This window comes from Mandrillus leucophaeus, unplaced genomic scaffold (assembly GCF_000951045.1).
Source record: "Mandrillus leucophaeus isolate KB7577 unplaced genomic scaffold, Mleu.le_1.0 Scaffold55, whole genome shotgun sequence".
Classification (NCBI taxonomy): domain Eukaryota; kingdom Metazoa; phylum Chordata; class Mammalia; order Primates; family Cercopithecidae; genus Mandrillus; species Mandrillus leucophaeus.
In genome coordinates this window covers 1,189,854-1,206,190 of record NW_012105919.1, presented here as the reverse complement: position 1 = coordinate 1,206,190, position 16,337 = coordinate 1,189,854, and the positions used below count along the sequence as shown (strand labels likewise).

General features: G+C 40.7%; 1 protein-coding gene across 5 annotated transcripts in view; it reads right to left on the bottom strand.

Moving 5' to 3' along the window:
* The window catches only part of RAD9B (RAD9 homolog B (S. pombe)), a 41,800-nt gene that overhangs the window by 19,836 nt on the left and 5,627 nt on the right, over positions 1 to 16,337 (bottom strand). For 3 of the 5 annotated variants that reach the window (XM_011997863.1, XM_011997862.1, XM_011997864.1), the window contains exons 5-10: positions 11,320 to 11,419; positions 9,144 to 9,250; positions 5,915 to 6,021; positions 5,762 to 5,826; positions 4,799 to 4,921; positions 1,964 to 2,198 (exon numbers count right to left, since the gene is read on the bottom strand). In XM_011997863.1, the coding sequence (XP_011853253.1) occupies positions 1,964 to 2,198; positions 4,799 to 4,921; positions 5,762 to 5,826; positions 5,915 to 6,021; positions 9,144 to 9,250; positions 11,320 to 11,419 (737 nt within the window). Of the gene's footprint in view, positions 1 to 1,963; positions 2,199 to 4,798; positions 4,922 to 5,761; positions 5,827 to 5,914; positions 6,022 to 9,143; positions 9,251 to 11,319; positions 11,420 to 12,634; positions 12,792 to 16,337 lie in introns of all 5 variants that reach the window. The other 2 variants (XM_011997866.1, XM_011997865.1) reach the window with 2 other exon arrangements.

Sequence of the window (16,337 nt, the reverse complement as noted above, 5' to 3'; positions counted from 1 at the left end):
TTGGCCAGGCTGGTCTTGAACTCCTGCCCTCGTGATCCGCCCGTCTCTGCCTCCCAAAGTGCTGGTATTACAGGTGTGAGACACTGTGCCCAGCCAGTAACTAAATTTTATCAAGCACTGACCATGTGCCTGTTACACCTTTAGCTCAATTTTTACAATTCCATTTAGTGGACATTATTATTATTATCCCCATTTTACTAAGGAAACTGAGGGCAAAATAAATAACTTGTCCAAGTTACAGTTAATACGTGGTAAGAGAGAGGTTTGAACCTTGGAATGGGAACTCTACAGCCAGGGCTCTGAATCCCTGGGACTCAATGTAGACCTCAGGTTTGGACAAAAATCTATGAGTACACTGTCGAAGAGAAGCAGGGTGAAGGAGAACAGAGGCACAGAGGACGGCAGGAAGCCCATGGAAGTTCAGGCAGAACATGACAAGGGTCTACATCATTTACCCATAATGTAATTTCAGCTTTGCAGGAGTTTGCCACATTAAGGCAAATAATTCCCTTTAAAAATAGAGCCTTCTTTCAAGAATTTGGTGACACAATAGGAAATTTGGAGTAAAGAGTGCTGTAATGGTGCTCATGGAGCTTAAAGTTCTAAATGTCATTTTCTCTAGCAAAGAAACTGGCAATCTTAGTGAATTTCAGGGACCTGAAGCAGCAGGAAAATGATTTCTGTTGTTGCCTGTGAAAAAGTAAGCACAATATGTGTGACTAGAAAAATACGAGGGGACAGTGATTTTGGACAATGAGAACACAGATTTTAGTTTTCACTTTATGGCCAACTTAGTAACATACAGGAAGAGAAAATTGCCCTAAGTTTTGGGCATATAACAAGTACTCAGTAAAACACCTATGGTATCAAACTGAGTAAGTCCAGTTTACTAATCAAATTCTGCCGTAAAAGTCATATACAGCGTAATATGGTGAATTTTTTATTTTTTTAAGAGACAGGGTCTCACTCTGTTGCCAGGGCTGGAGTGCAATTGTACGATCATAGCTCACTAAAGCCTTGAACTACTGGGCTCAAGAGATCCTCCCACTTCAGCCTCCTCAGCAGCTAGGTCTACAGCCACCACATCTGGCTACTATTTAAATTTCTGTGGAGATGGGGTCTCACTCTGTCGCTCAGGCTGTTCTTGAACTCGTGGCCTCAAGAGATCTTCCCTCTTTGGCCTTCCAAAGGGCTGGGGTTACAGGCGTGAGCCACTGTACCCAGCCAAGATGGTGATGATAACTTCCAAAAATATTATTTCTGCTTTCAAATTTCTAATTCTAACTAAGAAACTCTTATTTCCAAACCAACAATAACAAGAGCAAAACAATCTTGAACAAAACATTAAACAGGTAAAATTAGGATTATCAATATTTGAGATACTTCAGTTTCTTATACATTGCTTCCCTTCAGTAGATTTCATAAGGTTTAACACTACAGCATTCTGTGAAGCTTATCATCTATCTTATAGAATAAGATGTTATTAACTGGGACTCCATTAGGAAGGAATTTGTGATATTTGTTGGGATGAAATTTACATTTGTACTATTATGAATACAAGCTTTACCAAACAAATTTGAAAAGTAAAATTAGAAGGAAACATTTTAGGAAACAAATTACATGACCTCAACATATTATTGTTATTCAAGATAGAATATACCATAAATAATCATAATTTATTATTGGAAACAAGCGACCCAAATCTCTACTTGAATATGCTTTATTAGAAATTACTGACTGAACAATTTAACTATTTTCTATTGACATTCCGTAAATCAGACTTTTCTCTATCAGACTTTTCTTCAGTCTATAATTCAGACTAGCTTCACTTTTCCCCTATCAAAACATAAGAAAATAAATTTTCAGAACATGGCTGGGTGGGGATTGGGGAAGAAGACTGCAAAGGGAGACACATGAGAATTCTTGACTGAGATGTGGTTGAATCTCAATGCTTTTATTTTACCTTTCTGAGACACAGAGACCCTGGCACTTCCTCTGTGTTGCTGACACTGTTTTCTGATACTTCACTGACATCTCCATTCGCTCTTTTCATTGCAGGGCTTCCACAGTTTTCCAATGCAGAGATGTTTGTGAGAGTCTCCTTAGGATAAAGCCTTCTTGGTGCTGCTTTTCTTGAAATACATTCCAGGGCCTGGCCGGTTATATTTTTGCCAGCCTTTTTCTTAATCAGATCTGACCTGAGGTATTAATAGGCATTAAATGAATGAACTGTTTATTGTGAAATATATTTTTTATATAACTAATGGACAATGTGGGATGACAATGACAGCACTGGATTAGGGAATACATTGAAATGCATGGAACTAAATTGTTGCTGGTTAAAATTTATATATATGATGATTTGTAAGTTCTCTTGACAGACAAATCTTTCAGTAAAGCAACTCACTGTGCATAGAATATCTTGTGATATGGTAACAGGAACAAGTTACAGTAAAAGTCAAGCAAATTACTATACATCTATATGATAAAATTGTGTACAGTCATTGAGAATCATGTTTTCGGCCGGGCACAGAGGCTCACGCCTGTAATCCCAACACTTTGGGAAGCCAAGGTGGGTGGATCATGAGGCCAGGAGTCCAAGACCAGCAAAGCCAAGATGGTGAAACCTCGTCTCTACTAAAAATGCAAAAAAATTAGCTGGGCGAGGCGGAGGTTGCAATGAGCTGAGATGCTGCAACTGCACTCCAGCCTGGGTGACAAAGTAAGACTCTGACTCAAAAAAAAAAAAAAAAGAAAAATCATGTTTTCAAGTCATTATCAGTGATATTGAAACATACCCGCAATACCAAAACCACATATGCTCTATGATCCTAATCTTGTTTTAAAATACAAGTATAGACTGGGGGAAGTGGCTCACTCACATCTGTAATCCTAGCACTTTGGGAGGCCGAGGAGGAAGACTGCTTGAGCCCAGGAGTTAAGAGACCAGTCTGGGCAACATGGTAAAACCCAATCTCTACAAAAAACACAAAAATTAGCTGGGTATGGTGGCAGGTGCCTGTAGTCCTGGTTACTTAGGAGGCTAAGGTGGAATGCTTGAGCCTGGGAGGTTGAGACTAAGGTGAGCCATGATTATGCTACTGCACTCCAGCCTGGGTGACAGAGTGAGACCCTGTCTCAAAAAATTTTTTTAAAAATTTGAAAATACAAGTATACACAAAATTAAGTCTGAAAGAAAATGCAGTGAGCCAGAATGTTAACAGTGGCTATCTCTGGGTGATACAATTATGAGTAAGTTTTATTTTCTTCTTTGTACTTTTCTCTATTTCCCAAATTTCCCGAAATAACTTTTACAATAAAGCATCCTTCTTCCCCCAAAAGAAATTAAGAAAGAAAAAAAAGTCAGGTGCAGTGGCTCACACCTGTAATCCCAGTGCTTTGGGAGGCTGAGGTGGTGGATCACGAGGTCAGGAGTTCAAGACCACCCTGACCAACATAGTGAAACCCCGTCTCTACTAAAAATACAAAAATTAGCCAGGCGTGGTAGTGCACACCTGTCAACCCAGCTACTAGGGAGGCTGAGACAGGAGAATTGCTTGAACCCAGTGGGTGGAGGTTTCAGTGAGCTGAGATCATGCCACTGCACTCCAGCCTGGGCAACAGAGTGAGACTCTGTCTCGAAAGAAAGACAGAAAGACAGAAAGAAAAGAAAAGAAAAGAAAGAGAGAGAGAAAAAAAGACAGAAAGAAAGAAAGAGACAGAAAGACAGAAAGACGAAAGAAAGAAAGAGAAAGCAAGCAAGCAAGCAAGCAAGCAAGCAAGCAAGCAATGGCTATCCCTATATCTGAGCAAAAGTTCTAGGAAGTGAATATAGACTTTCCTATGAAAACACTATGTTACTATTAAAAAAAAAAACAACTAAAGGCCCAATGTGGTGACTCACACCTGTAAACCCAGCACTTTGGGAGGCTGAAGCAGGTGGATGCCTTGAGCCCAGAAGTTTGAGACCAGCCTGGGCAACATGGTGAAACCTGTCTCTACCAAAAAAAAAAACTACAAAAAATTAACTGGGTGTGGTGGCACATGCCTATGGTACCAGCTACTTGGGAGGCTGAGGTGGGAGGATCACTTGAGCCAGGGAAATGGAGGCTGCAGTGACTCGAGTTTGCGCCACAGCACTCAAGCCTGGGCAACGGGAGTGAGACCTTGTCTAAAACAATAATAACTGGGCCGGGCGCGGTGGCTCAAGCCTGTAATCCCAGCACTTTGGGAGGCCGAGACGGGCGGATCACGAGGTCAGGAGATCGAGACCATCCTGGCTAACACGGTGAAACCCCGTCTCTACTAAAAAATACAAAAAACTAGCCGGGCGAGGTGGCGGGCGCCTGTAGTCCCGGCTACTCGGGAGGCTGAGGCAGGAGAATGGCGTAAAAACCCGGGAGGCGGAGCTTGCAGTGAGCTGAGATCCGGCCACCGCACTCCACCCTGGGTGACACAGCGAGACTCCGTCTCAAAAAAAAAAAAAAACAATAACAACAACAACAACAACAACAAATAAAAACCTAAAAATTGGAATTGTGTTCTGGGACACAACACAGATAAACCAGACAGTCCTGTTCAATTCTGATCAGAAGAAAAAAAGCAAATATCTGACACAAGATTGGTGATGTTTCTATGCTACAGGTAAGCTTCACTACAGCTCTTCCGTATTCAGCCAAAATTTGTTATCTAATATTTCACTCCTCAATTGTTTCCTGAGCGAATGCCAGTGAATTACTTCAGAATACGATTATGATGGCTTATCCCAATTAATAAAGAAGTTAAAACACGGTCTTACCTTTTTCGTTTCTGTGAAAGACACAGTGACTGTGGTGAAGATGCTCTACTTGACTCATCAGCTAATGTGGCCAAAATAAAGTTAGCTTCCACTAACATATCATCAATACTTAAAGCCAGAGGTCTAAAAAAGCCAAGTCAGAGCAACAGTGATACTCATTTTCTGATGGACATTAGAAACACATTAGAAATGATACTTAATTCTGGACTAAAAAGAAACAGGGGAGGCTGAGGCAGGCAGATCACCTGAGGTCGCGAGTTTGAGACCAGCCTGACCAACATGGAGAAACCCCGTCTTTACTAAAAACACACACACACACACAAAAAAAATTAGCCGGGCATGATGACACATGCCTGTAATTCCAGCTACTCGGGAGGCTGAGGCAGGAGAATCACTTGAACCTGGGAGGCGGAGGTTGCAGTGAGCCAAGATTGCACCATTGCACTCCAGCCTGAGCAACAAAAGTGAAACTCAGTCTCAAAAAAAAAAAAAAAAAAAAGAAACAGTAAGGCCGGGTGCGGTGGCTCACGCTTGTAATCCCAGCACTTTGGGAGGCCGAGGCCGGTGGATCTCTTGAAGTCAGGAGTTCGAGGCCAGCCTGGCCAACATGGTGAAAGCCCGTCTCTACCAAAAATACAAAAATGAGCCAGGCGTGGTAGATGCCTGTAATCCCAGCTACTTGGGAGGCTGAGGCAGGAGAATTGCTTGAACCCGGGAGGTGGAGACTGCAGTGAGCCAAGATCATGCCACTGTACTCCAGCCTGGGCGACAGAGCGAAACTCCCGTCTGAGAAAAGAAAAAAGAAAATTAAAAATACCATGTTTCAGCATCTTTCAAAATTTTAGTTTGATAAGTATTAATAGTAAAGTTTAGGTATTCCTGAGGTGTTAATTAATTTCAAAGTGATCCAAAGGGTTTTGTTATTGATATGAAACAAACTCAGAAAAATTCTGAAGGACCTACTTCCCAGGAAAGTCAAAATAAATGGATATAGGAGCATGTGTAGCTTCTGAAAATGTCAGTATTCCCTGAAAAAAGAAAAGCAGAAAAAAACTTGAAATCTTTATTAAAAACTTACAGTGAAAATTTGAATTTTAATTTGATACAAATCTTTACCTTCAATTCTTTGAAACAAAACGTTATCTCAGTGTCCATTCCAATTTGAAAGAAGTCAAACTCATCTGAGCCAACAAACATCTCACTGTACACAGCATTGCTCAAATCTGTTTAACATTACGGGAAAATAAAGAATAAAATTAGTTCCAGAGATGAATTCAGAGGAAAAAAGAAATTTTTTGGTCTCCCAAATCCCATCCCATTTCCTCCTACCCTACCTACCCTAACTCCCCAACCTGATATCTGTATGCTATTTTTAAATGCCTTTGTTCAAACAGAAATTTAATATTTTACATTTCTCTTAAACTCCCCAATGATTTAGGGTCTATAAATCCATTTCACATAAATCAAACTGTTTATGTTTAAATATCAGATTTCTTATCTAAGTTAGTTAATTTTTTGTTTTCTTCTTTTTGAGACAGGGTCTTGCTGTATTGCCCAGACTGTAGTGCAGTGGCATGATCACAGCTCACTGCAGCCTTGACATCCTGGGCTCTAGCGATCCTCTGCCTCAGCCTTCTGAATAGCCAGGACTACAGACATGTGCCACTTACATGCACATTTTTAAATGAAAGTATGATCTTACCCTACATACCATTTTATAATCTACCCAACCATATATCCTATTTTTCCATGTCAATAAGCATATTTTTATAATTATTTTTGTGTGTGTGTCAATGTTTTGTGCTTTCCACTATAAAACTGCTTCATTAAACCTCTCTGATATATACTTTCAGAGAGAGAGGGATGTATTTATACATACACATATAACATTACTTTAATTTTATTATTATTATTTTTTTTTTTTTTGAGATGGAGTCTCACTCTGTTGCCCAAGCTGGAGTCCAGTGGTGTGATCTCGACTCACTGAAAGCTCTGCCTCTCAGGTTCAAGCAATTATCCTGCCTCAGTCCCCTGAGTAACTGGGACTACAGACACACACCACCATGTCCAGCTAATTTTGTATTTTTAGTAGAGAAAGAGTTTCACCATGTTGGCCAGGCTGGACTCAAACCCCTGACCTCAGGTGATCGGCCTTCTTTGGCTTCCCAAAGTTCTGGGATTACAGGCATAAGCCACTGTGCCCGGCCCATTAATTTTTTTTGAGACAGGGTCTCACTGTGTTGCCCAGGCTGGAATACAGTGGCATGATCATAGCTCACTTGCAACCTTGAAATCTTGAGCTCAAGTGATCCTCTTGCCTCAGCTGCTACAGCACGGACTGCAGGTACATGCCACCATACCTGGCTAATTTTTAATTTTTGTAGAGATGGGATCTTGCTATGTTGCCCAGGCTGGTCTGAACTCCTGGCCTCAGGCAACCCTGCCTCAGCTTCCCAAAGCACTGGGATTACAGGGGTAAGCCATTGCACCTGGCCAATGTTACTTTTAATAGTTTCATAGTATTTAATTATCTTCACTCAATCTACTGTTGTGAGATCTAGAGTATAGAAGGAAATACACCCAACTATTAAAAGTGCTTATCTCTGTATAGCGGGATATCAGGTGACTTAAAAATTTTTTTTTGTATTTTTAATTTTCTTCAATGAATATCAACTGTTGAAGTAATAAGAACAAAGATTGAGTGACATATATATATTTATTATTATTATTATTATTTTAGACAGAGTCTTGCTCTGTCACCAGGCTGGAGTGCAGTGGTGTGATCTCGGCTCACTGCAACCTCTGCCTCCTGGGTTCAAGCGATTCCCCTGCCTCAGCATCCCAAGTAGCTGGGACTATAGGTGCACACCACCATGCCCCGCTAATTTTTTGTATTTCAGTAGAGACGGGGTTTCACCATGTTGGTCAGGATGGTCTCGATCTCCTGACCTTGTGATCCACCTGCCTCAGCCTCCCGAAGTGCTGGGATGACAGGCGTGAGCCAAACAATGTCTTAAATATACATTCATCTCCAACAAGAAGGCTCATGTCACTCCCAATATACTAGCACAGAAGAAGTTTAATAATAAGATTAAACAACTAGATTGCCAGTCAACTGTAACTATAACTTCATTAGAAAGCTACTCACAAGGGACAATTTCTCCTGGTTACTAAATGGCCATTTTTATTCAGAGATGGCATCATGGTGCATAAAACAGACCCTTTCACTAGGCAATTTGCGACACCAGGCAAGCCAGTTTCTCTGTGCTTCAAATTGTTTTTGTTTTTGTTTTTGAGACAGGATCTTGCTGTGTTGCCTGGGCTGGAGTGCAGTGGCACAATCATGGCTCAAGCAATCCTTCCACTGCAGCCTACCAAGTAGCTGAGACTACAGGTGTGCACCACCATGCCTGGCTATTTTTCTTATGTTTTGTAAAGATGAGGTGTCACTATGTTGCCAAGGCTGGTAAGTCCCCTCAAGTGATCCTCCTGCCTCAGCCTCCCAAAGTGTCTAACTGCTTCGTATGTGCTTTATATGTACTTTCTTCATATGTACTGGGGATAATAATAGTACCTACATACATCTTAGAGTTATTATGAAGATCAAATGACTTCATAAATGTAAACTATTTAGCACAGAACCTGGCACAAACTAAACACTACAAAAGTCATGTGACCCAACTTAAGCCCTGGTTCTACTGGTTTTTCACTTTAAAATAATAGTTCTTTCCTTTGTATCCTCTCCTTACTGCTGTCACCAAAAACATATTATCTAAGGTCAGAGAGTCTCAAACAGCTTGTTGTGCCAAAAGACCCTAGCAAATTTTCTTTTTTATTTTATTTGAGACAGAGTCTCTGTCGCCCAGGCAATGGAGTGCAGTGGTGCAATCTCGGTTCATTGCAACCTCCACCTCCCAGATTCAAGCAATTCTCCCGCCTCAGCCTCCTGAATAGCTGGGATTACAGGCCCGAGCCACCACGCCCAGCTAATTTTTTTATTTTTAGTAGAGATTGGTTTTCGCCATGTTGGCCAGGCTGGTCTTGAACTCCTGACCTCAGGTAATCCACCCACCTCAGCCTCCCAAAGTGCTAGGATTACAGGCGGGAGCCACAGCATCTGGCCCCATTCTCCTAATTTTAAAATGACCTGAATTTCAAAGCCAAATATTTTAATTGCTGATTGTGTTAAACTTGTTGGATCTCTTAAAACTTTTTCCAACCTTTCTACATCTTACTGCTTTTTAGACAGGAATAAAATTATGCCACTAATATTTGCAGTATGGTTAGTAATCAAGAGAAAGAAAGTAATAACCCATCAAAACACCATTTCAGATACAATCCTTACCCATTGATTCCTCATTAGAACTCTTGAGGCAAAAATTCAGTGGAGTAACAGCAAGAGTAACTTCCTCTTGACTTGATGTAAAAAGAACAATGGCATCAGCAAGCAATCTATAAAATGTAAACAAAAGTATAACATTATTTGAAAAACAAACAGAAAGACATAACTTATTAACTGGGACTCAAATCTCTAATCTGGAAATAAATAATTACGTGGCCTGGGTTTACAAAAATTTACCCAAACTCCTATCTTCTTTCTTATACATAAGCTGCTATATTTTCAGCTTATTTTAAAATTATAACTTCATTTGAAGGCCAAGAGAATAGCAAAATATATCCTTAATAAAACACATGAACGCTGCAGTACAAACAAAATTCCAGAATAAAATATCTTTAATTCTATGTTTTTGTATGCCCAGTCACTTACGCCCCAGCTCATACTGTAAAGGGAGATATTGCAAAGTGAAGCTGTTCAAAAACAATTCAGGTGAATTATGCTGGAGACCTAGATGAGGGGGCAGAGGTTTCTAGGCAGCCTGCTGTCTATATTCTTTCCCTCTGTTCCTTTCCTTGACTGTTACCCATTGCTTTCAAGCTTCTCTTGACATCCCAAACGCCCTTTTATTCTGGCTCCTTTTTTCAAAACAGTTTTATTGAGATATAATTCCCATATGACATAATTCACAGATTGAAAACTGATTTGCATTTCCCTAATGACTAATGATGTTGGGCATCTTTTCAAGTGCTTATTGCCATTTTCTTTGAAGAAATGACTATTAAAATTCTTTACTTATTTTTTATAGCTGGGTTGTCTTTTTATTATTGTATTAGAAGTTCTGCACTCCTTTTGACATTTAAGTATTATTAAGATAAAAATAAAATTCTTAGAATTTATGTAATCTTGGTGTTAATCTGATGTTAGACATTGGTTTCGCAGTGTTTCTTGATATCAAAATGTCAGGAACACCTACAAAATTCATTTGGGAACTTTTCCAGTGTTAAGCGGGGGCAGTTATAGAAGATACCAAATAATCTGATACAAAAAAATGACAACATGAAGGGAGGAAGGACCAGGTGGGGTAGCTCACACCTGTAATCCCAGTACTTTGGGAGGCTAAGGCAGGTGGATCACTTGAACTCAGAATTTTGTCTCAATCAGCCTGAGCATCATGGCGAAACCCTGTCTCTACAAAAAATACAAAATTTAGCCGGGCATGGTGGCTCGCACTTGTAGTCCCAGCTACTCAGGAAGCTGAGGCACAAGAATTGTTTAAACCCAGGAGGTGGAGGTTACAGTGAGCCAAGATCACATCACTGCACTCCAGCCTGGGTGACAGAGGGAGACTTTGTCTCAATAATAATAATAATAATTTTAAAACAATATGGATAAAATATATTTTGGCTCACAAAGTAATGTTAATGTTTAATGCTACAGCTAAACTGAAAACTGGATGCACTTTCAAATAACAAGTTCCAATTTTCAAATTTCAAGACAAATATGCCACACTATCTAGAGGAAAAAACTATTAATACTTAGGGCCAAAATCATTTCACATAAAAAATGTTAAAATTTCCTCAAGTTCTGTGTTCTAAGATTCAGAAAGGAATCATATAAATGCAACTTGATACAGAAAGTCACTGATGGGGTGTTTTTAGAACTTTCTTGGGTCGCTAAATTATTATTGCTACCATTAGTTATTATCCACTATTATCTTTATCAAAGTTTCCTCTTGTCCCTGTATGGTGATTTCTCCAAGTCAAACTTTAGCTTAAAAAAAAAAATGTTCTGGCCGGGCGTGGTGGTGGGATCACGCCTGCAATCCTAGCACTTTGAGGGGCCGAGGCAGGTGGATCACGAGGTCAGGAGATCAAGACCATCCTGGCTAACATGGTGAAACCCCGTCTCTACTAAAAATACAAAAAAATTAGCTGGGCGCGGTGGCGGGTGCCTGTAGTCCCAGCTACTCAGGAGGCTGAGGCAGGAGACTGGCGTGAACCTGGGAGGCGGAGCTTGCAATGAGCCGAGATCACACCACTGAACTGCAGCCTGGGCGACAGAGGGAGACTCCGTATCCAAAAAAAAAAAATTTACTGACTGAAAAGCTCTAGGGCACTGATTCTTCACTCCATGATCATACTGTATTCAGGGGAAAAAAAATTGACAACAGAGAACTCATTACCTTGGTTGAATCATTAGTGTATTAGTACAAACATTCTTGTCAAAAATAACTTGCAAAGGCTGACTTTCTTGAAAACATATATTATGAGTCCTTTTAATACCTTAAAAAGAATAAAGCCATCTCTTAATAACTTTAAGTACAAAATTAACAAATTAAAGAAGTCTTTAAGTTTCACAGCCGAATTACAGTAATAAAGTAACATCTACCATCTGGCAAGTGCATATACCTTGGAGAAGCACTATTCCTTAATTAAATGTGTTTATCGCTCCCTAGTGGACACCTAGCAATATGTCATACCTTCTGACCAATCAGGCAGGAGAGTTCCCAAATTCCTTTGAAATACAGGCAGTTCCCTCCTCCTCCTCCTTTTTTTTGTTGTTGTTAGTATATTTTTATTGATACATGGTATTTTAAAATATTTATGGGGTACATGTGGCCAGGCACGTTGGTTCATGCCTGTAATCCCAGCACTTTGGGAGGCCAAGGCGGGTGGATCAATTGAGGCCAGGAGTTCAAAACCAGCCTGGTCAACATGGCATAACCCTGTCTCTACTAAAAATACAAAAATCAGTCAGGCATGGTGGTGCATGCCTGCAATCCCAGCTACCTGGGAGGCTGAGGCACAAGAATTGCTTGCACCTGGGAGGTGGAGGTTGCCGTGGGCCAAGATCATGCCACTGTACACTCCAGCCTGGGTGGAGTGCGGCTCTGTCTCAAAAAGAAAAACAAAACAAAACAAAAAGGGCCAGTCGCGGTGGCTCACGCACGTAATCCCAGCACTTTGGGAGGCTGAGGTGGGTGGATCATGAGGTCAGGAGATAGAGACCATCCTGGCCAACATGGTGAAACGCCATCTCTACTAAAATACAAAAAACTAGTCAGGCGTGGTGGCACGTGCCTGTAATCCCAGCTATTCAGGAGGCTGAGGCAGGAGAATCACTTGAACCCGGGAGGCAGAAGTTGCAGTGAGCTGAGATCGCACCACTGCACTCCAGCCTGGCAACACAGCGAGACTCTGTCTCAAAATAAAAAAAAAGAAAAAAGAAAAAATGTATGGGGTACATGTGACAGATATTTGGTTACATGCATAGACTGTGTAATTATCAAGCCAGGATATTTGGGGTGTGCATCACCTCAAATATTTACCATTTCTATGTGTTAAGAACATCTTAAGTCCTCTGTCCTAGCTATGCTGAAACACAGAATACACTGATGCTAACTTATAGTCACCCTACTCTGCTACCCAACATTAGAACTCATTACTTCTACCTGACTGTATGTTTGTACCCACTAACCAACCTCTCTTCATACTCACCCACACACCATTCCCAGCCTCTGGTATCTACCATTCTACTCTCTACCTCCATGAGAATAACTTTTTTAGTGTCCACATTGTGAGAACATGCAATACTTGTCTTTCTATGCCTGGCTCATTTCACTTAACATAATGACCTCTAGTTCCATCCACATTGCTGCAAATGGCAAGATTTCATTATTTTTATGGCCAAATAGTATTCCATTGTGTATACATACTACATTTTCTTTATCCATTAGTCCACTAATAGACACTTAGGTTGATTCCATAGCTTTGCTATTATAAATGGTGCTGCAATAAACACAGGGATGTAGGTATTTCTTTGATATATTTATTTATTTTTCCTTTGGATAAATACTCAGTAGTGGGACTGCTGTACCGTATGGTAGTTCTATTTTTAGTTTTTTGAGAAATCTCCAAAATACAGGTAGTTTCTTAAATTGTGTGTGAAATAGTGATTGCAGATCACTACAGACTACAGATCATATCTCTATTACTCTCTTTTAGTACCTTCCATCCAGGACTGGTATTTCTGAAAAGGACTTTTGACAGATTTCAACATCTGGTTTGTTAATTCTATTCTATTTTCTTTTCCTTCCCTTCTTTTCCCTCCCTCCCTCCCTCCCTTCCTCCTTTCTTTTTTTTTTTTTTTTTTTTTTTTTTGACAGGGTCTCGACTGTTGCGGTGTGATCTCAACTCAGTGCAACCTCCAACTCCCAGGCTCAAGTGATCCTCCCGTCTCAGCCTCCCTAGTGGCTGGGACTACAGGCACACTCTACCACACCCAGCTAATTTTTGTATTTTTGGTAGAGACAGGGTTTCTCCATGTTGCCCAGGCTGAATTATTTTCCTTTTAAAGGAAGAGGAGCGGTAGCAATAATGAGAATGAACCTATGTGCCAGGAACTGTCGCATACATATTACATACATTCTCTCTGATCCTCACAGTATCCCTATGGGGTAGCTAGGATGGCCTCACTTTCATGTCTGGGGCCTCAACTGGGACAACTGAAACGGCTAAGGCCTGTCACCTGTTTTTTTCATCCTCCAGAAAGCCATTCCATGCTTGTTCTCATGCTGGTGGAAAGGTTCTTAGGGCAACAGTGGAAGCTGACAGGACTCAGCTTGGAACTCAAACATATCACTTACAGTGCATTCTACTGGTATCAAAGCAAATCTAAGGCCGGCCGAAATTCAAAATGAGAAAACATACTCCAGGTATTGAAGGGAGGGGCTGCAGATAATCTGTGACAATTTTTTTGTGTGTGTGATCTACCATATAAGGAACTATTTTAGGAGCTGGAACTGGCAGAGAACAAATCAGACAAAAATCTGTCTTCACAGGGCTAACATTTTACAGAGGGGAGATAGATAGCAAGAAAATTAATGACTAAAACAATAGGCAAGGCAGCAGGGCATACACTCTGAGGAGGAAACATGCCAGGGCTTCTGAATCATGGAGGACCTTATAGGCCATTCTGAGATCTTTGACTTTTACCCTGGGTAAAATGGGGAGCTACTGGAGAGTTCTGAGCACTGAACTGACATAATATGACCTATTTTAAAGGGATCGCTGTGACTGCTGTTTTGGCAAGACACAAAGCTCAAAAGATGACATATTTTACCTATTTAAAAAATATTTTCAAGTTACTTTTGGTGGAATAGGTAATAGATGCACATAGGACAAAATGCAAAAGATATAAAAGAACAGTGAAAGTGAGTCACCCTCCATCCCTGACTCCTGCCACCCCAAAACCTCCACAGAAGCAACTACTGCTACCAGTTTCTTAGGTGCTCTTTAGAAATAACCTATGCATATATAAGTGTGTTTATACCTGTATAACAAATATTTGAATCAAGTGAATATTGGTATTGCTGAGGATGTACAAGCTGAGAAGTGTCTTTTCTTTGTCATCCCCAATGCTCCATTCTTGCTTCTTGCTTTCTTCCCTTTTTCTTATAAACACACACTAGACACCCTCAACCTGTATTTTTTCACACTGTTCCTTCCTCTTAGACTGCCTTCCCAGGCTGGGCATGATGACTCACACTGGTAATTCCAGCACATTAGGAGGCTGAGGCAGGAGGACTGCCTGGCTCAGGAGTTTGAGACCAGCTTCAGAAACATAGTGAGACTTTGTATCTACTAACATTTTTTTAAAAATTAACCAGGTGTGAAAACAAAAAATTAGCCAGGTGTGGTGGGTGCACTTGCTCACTCCTGTAATCCCAGAATTTGGGAGACTGAGGCAAGCAGACCGCTTGAGCCCAGGAGTTCAAGACCAGCCTGGGCAACATGGTGAAACCGTGTCTCTACAAACAATATAAAAAATTAGGGCTGGGCATAGTGACTTATGCCTGTAATTCCAGCACTTTGGAAGGCCGAAGCGGGCAGATCACGAGGTCAGGAGATCGAGACCATCCTGGCTAACATGGTGAAACCCCATCTCTACTAAAAATACAAAAAAATTAGCCAGGCGTGGTACTGGGTGCCTGTAGTCCCAGCTACTCTGGAGGCTGAGGCAGGAGAATGGCATGAACCTGGGAGGCAGAGCTTGCAGTGAGCCCAGATGGCGCCACTGCACTCCAGCCTAGGCAACAGAGCGAGACTCCGTCCCAAAAAAACAAACAAACAAACAAAAAAATTAGCCAGGCATGGTGGCACACTCCTGTGATCCCAGCCACTCAGGAGGCTGAAGTAGGAGGATCACCTGAGTCTGGGAAGTCAAGGCTGTAGTAAGCCAAGATCACGCCACTGCACTTCATCCTGCTCCATCCTGGGTGACAGAGTGAGACTTTGTTTAAAAAAAAAAACAAAGAAAAGAAAAGAAAAGAAGCTGCACCCTGGATTAAACCATGGCCATGGCTCATGCCTGTAATTCCAGCACTCTGGGAGGCCAAGGCAGGAGAATTGCTTGAGCCCAGGAGTTTGAGACCAGCCTAGGCAACATGATGAGACCCTGACTCTACAAAAATTAAGAACAAAAACAAACAAAAAAAATGCCTGTGACCTAATTTTGAATTTCTTGTTTACATGAGCCAATACTTCTTATTTTTTAAGCTAGTTTGAGTTGGACCGTCTGTTTTTATTTCTGTTACTTGTAACCTAAAGCATAGTATCATATAACTACCCTACGAAAACTATTAAATAATTAACCAATCACAAATACTTATTGGACATGATTCAAGCTACTTGAGAGATACTTCCAGAAACTGAATACTTGGTTGTCTAAAATCTAGTTGGAGATAAGGGAAGAGGATAATTATAGTAACAGTGGTCACTATCAAGTACTCCTCCGGGGAAGGTACTGCGGTATGTACTTTACATATGTGATCTCACTTCATCCTCACAATCACTCTGTAACTTGTGGGTAGGCAAGATCATCTCCACTTCACAGTAAGGAATGAAGATTCAGAGAGCTTATGCACAGTCCCAAAGCTAATAAGAAGTGGAGAAGAATTTACACCCGCATCTTTGTGATGTCAAGGTTTGCTATGCTTTTAATTATGCTCTTTGAATCATTCTGCTATTAAATGAACTGAAGTTCAAAAAAGAAAAAAATAATGTTAAATTATTAGTATTTTATAGGAAAAAATTTAAAGACTATAAATAAATGCTGAAATAAAAATGTATTATAATAAATGTAAGATTAAATTAAGAGGCCGGGCGCTGTGGCTCAAGCCTGTAATCCCAGCACTTTGGG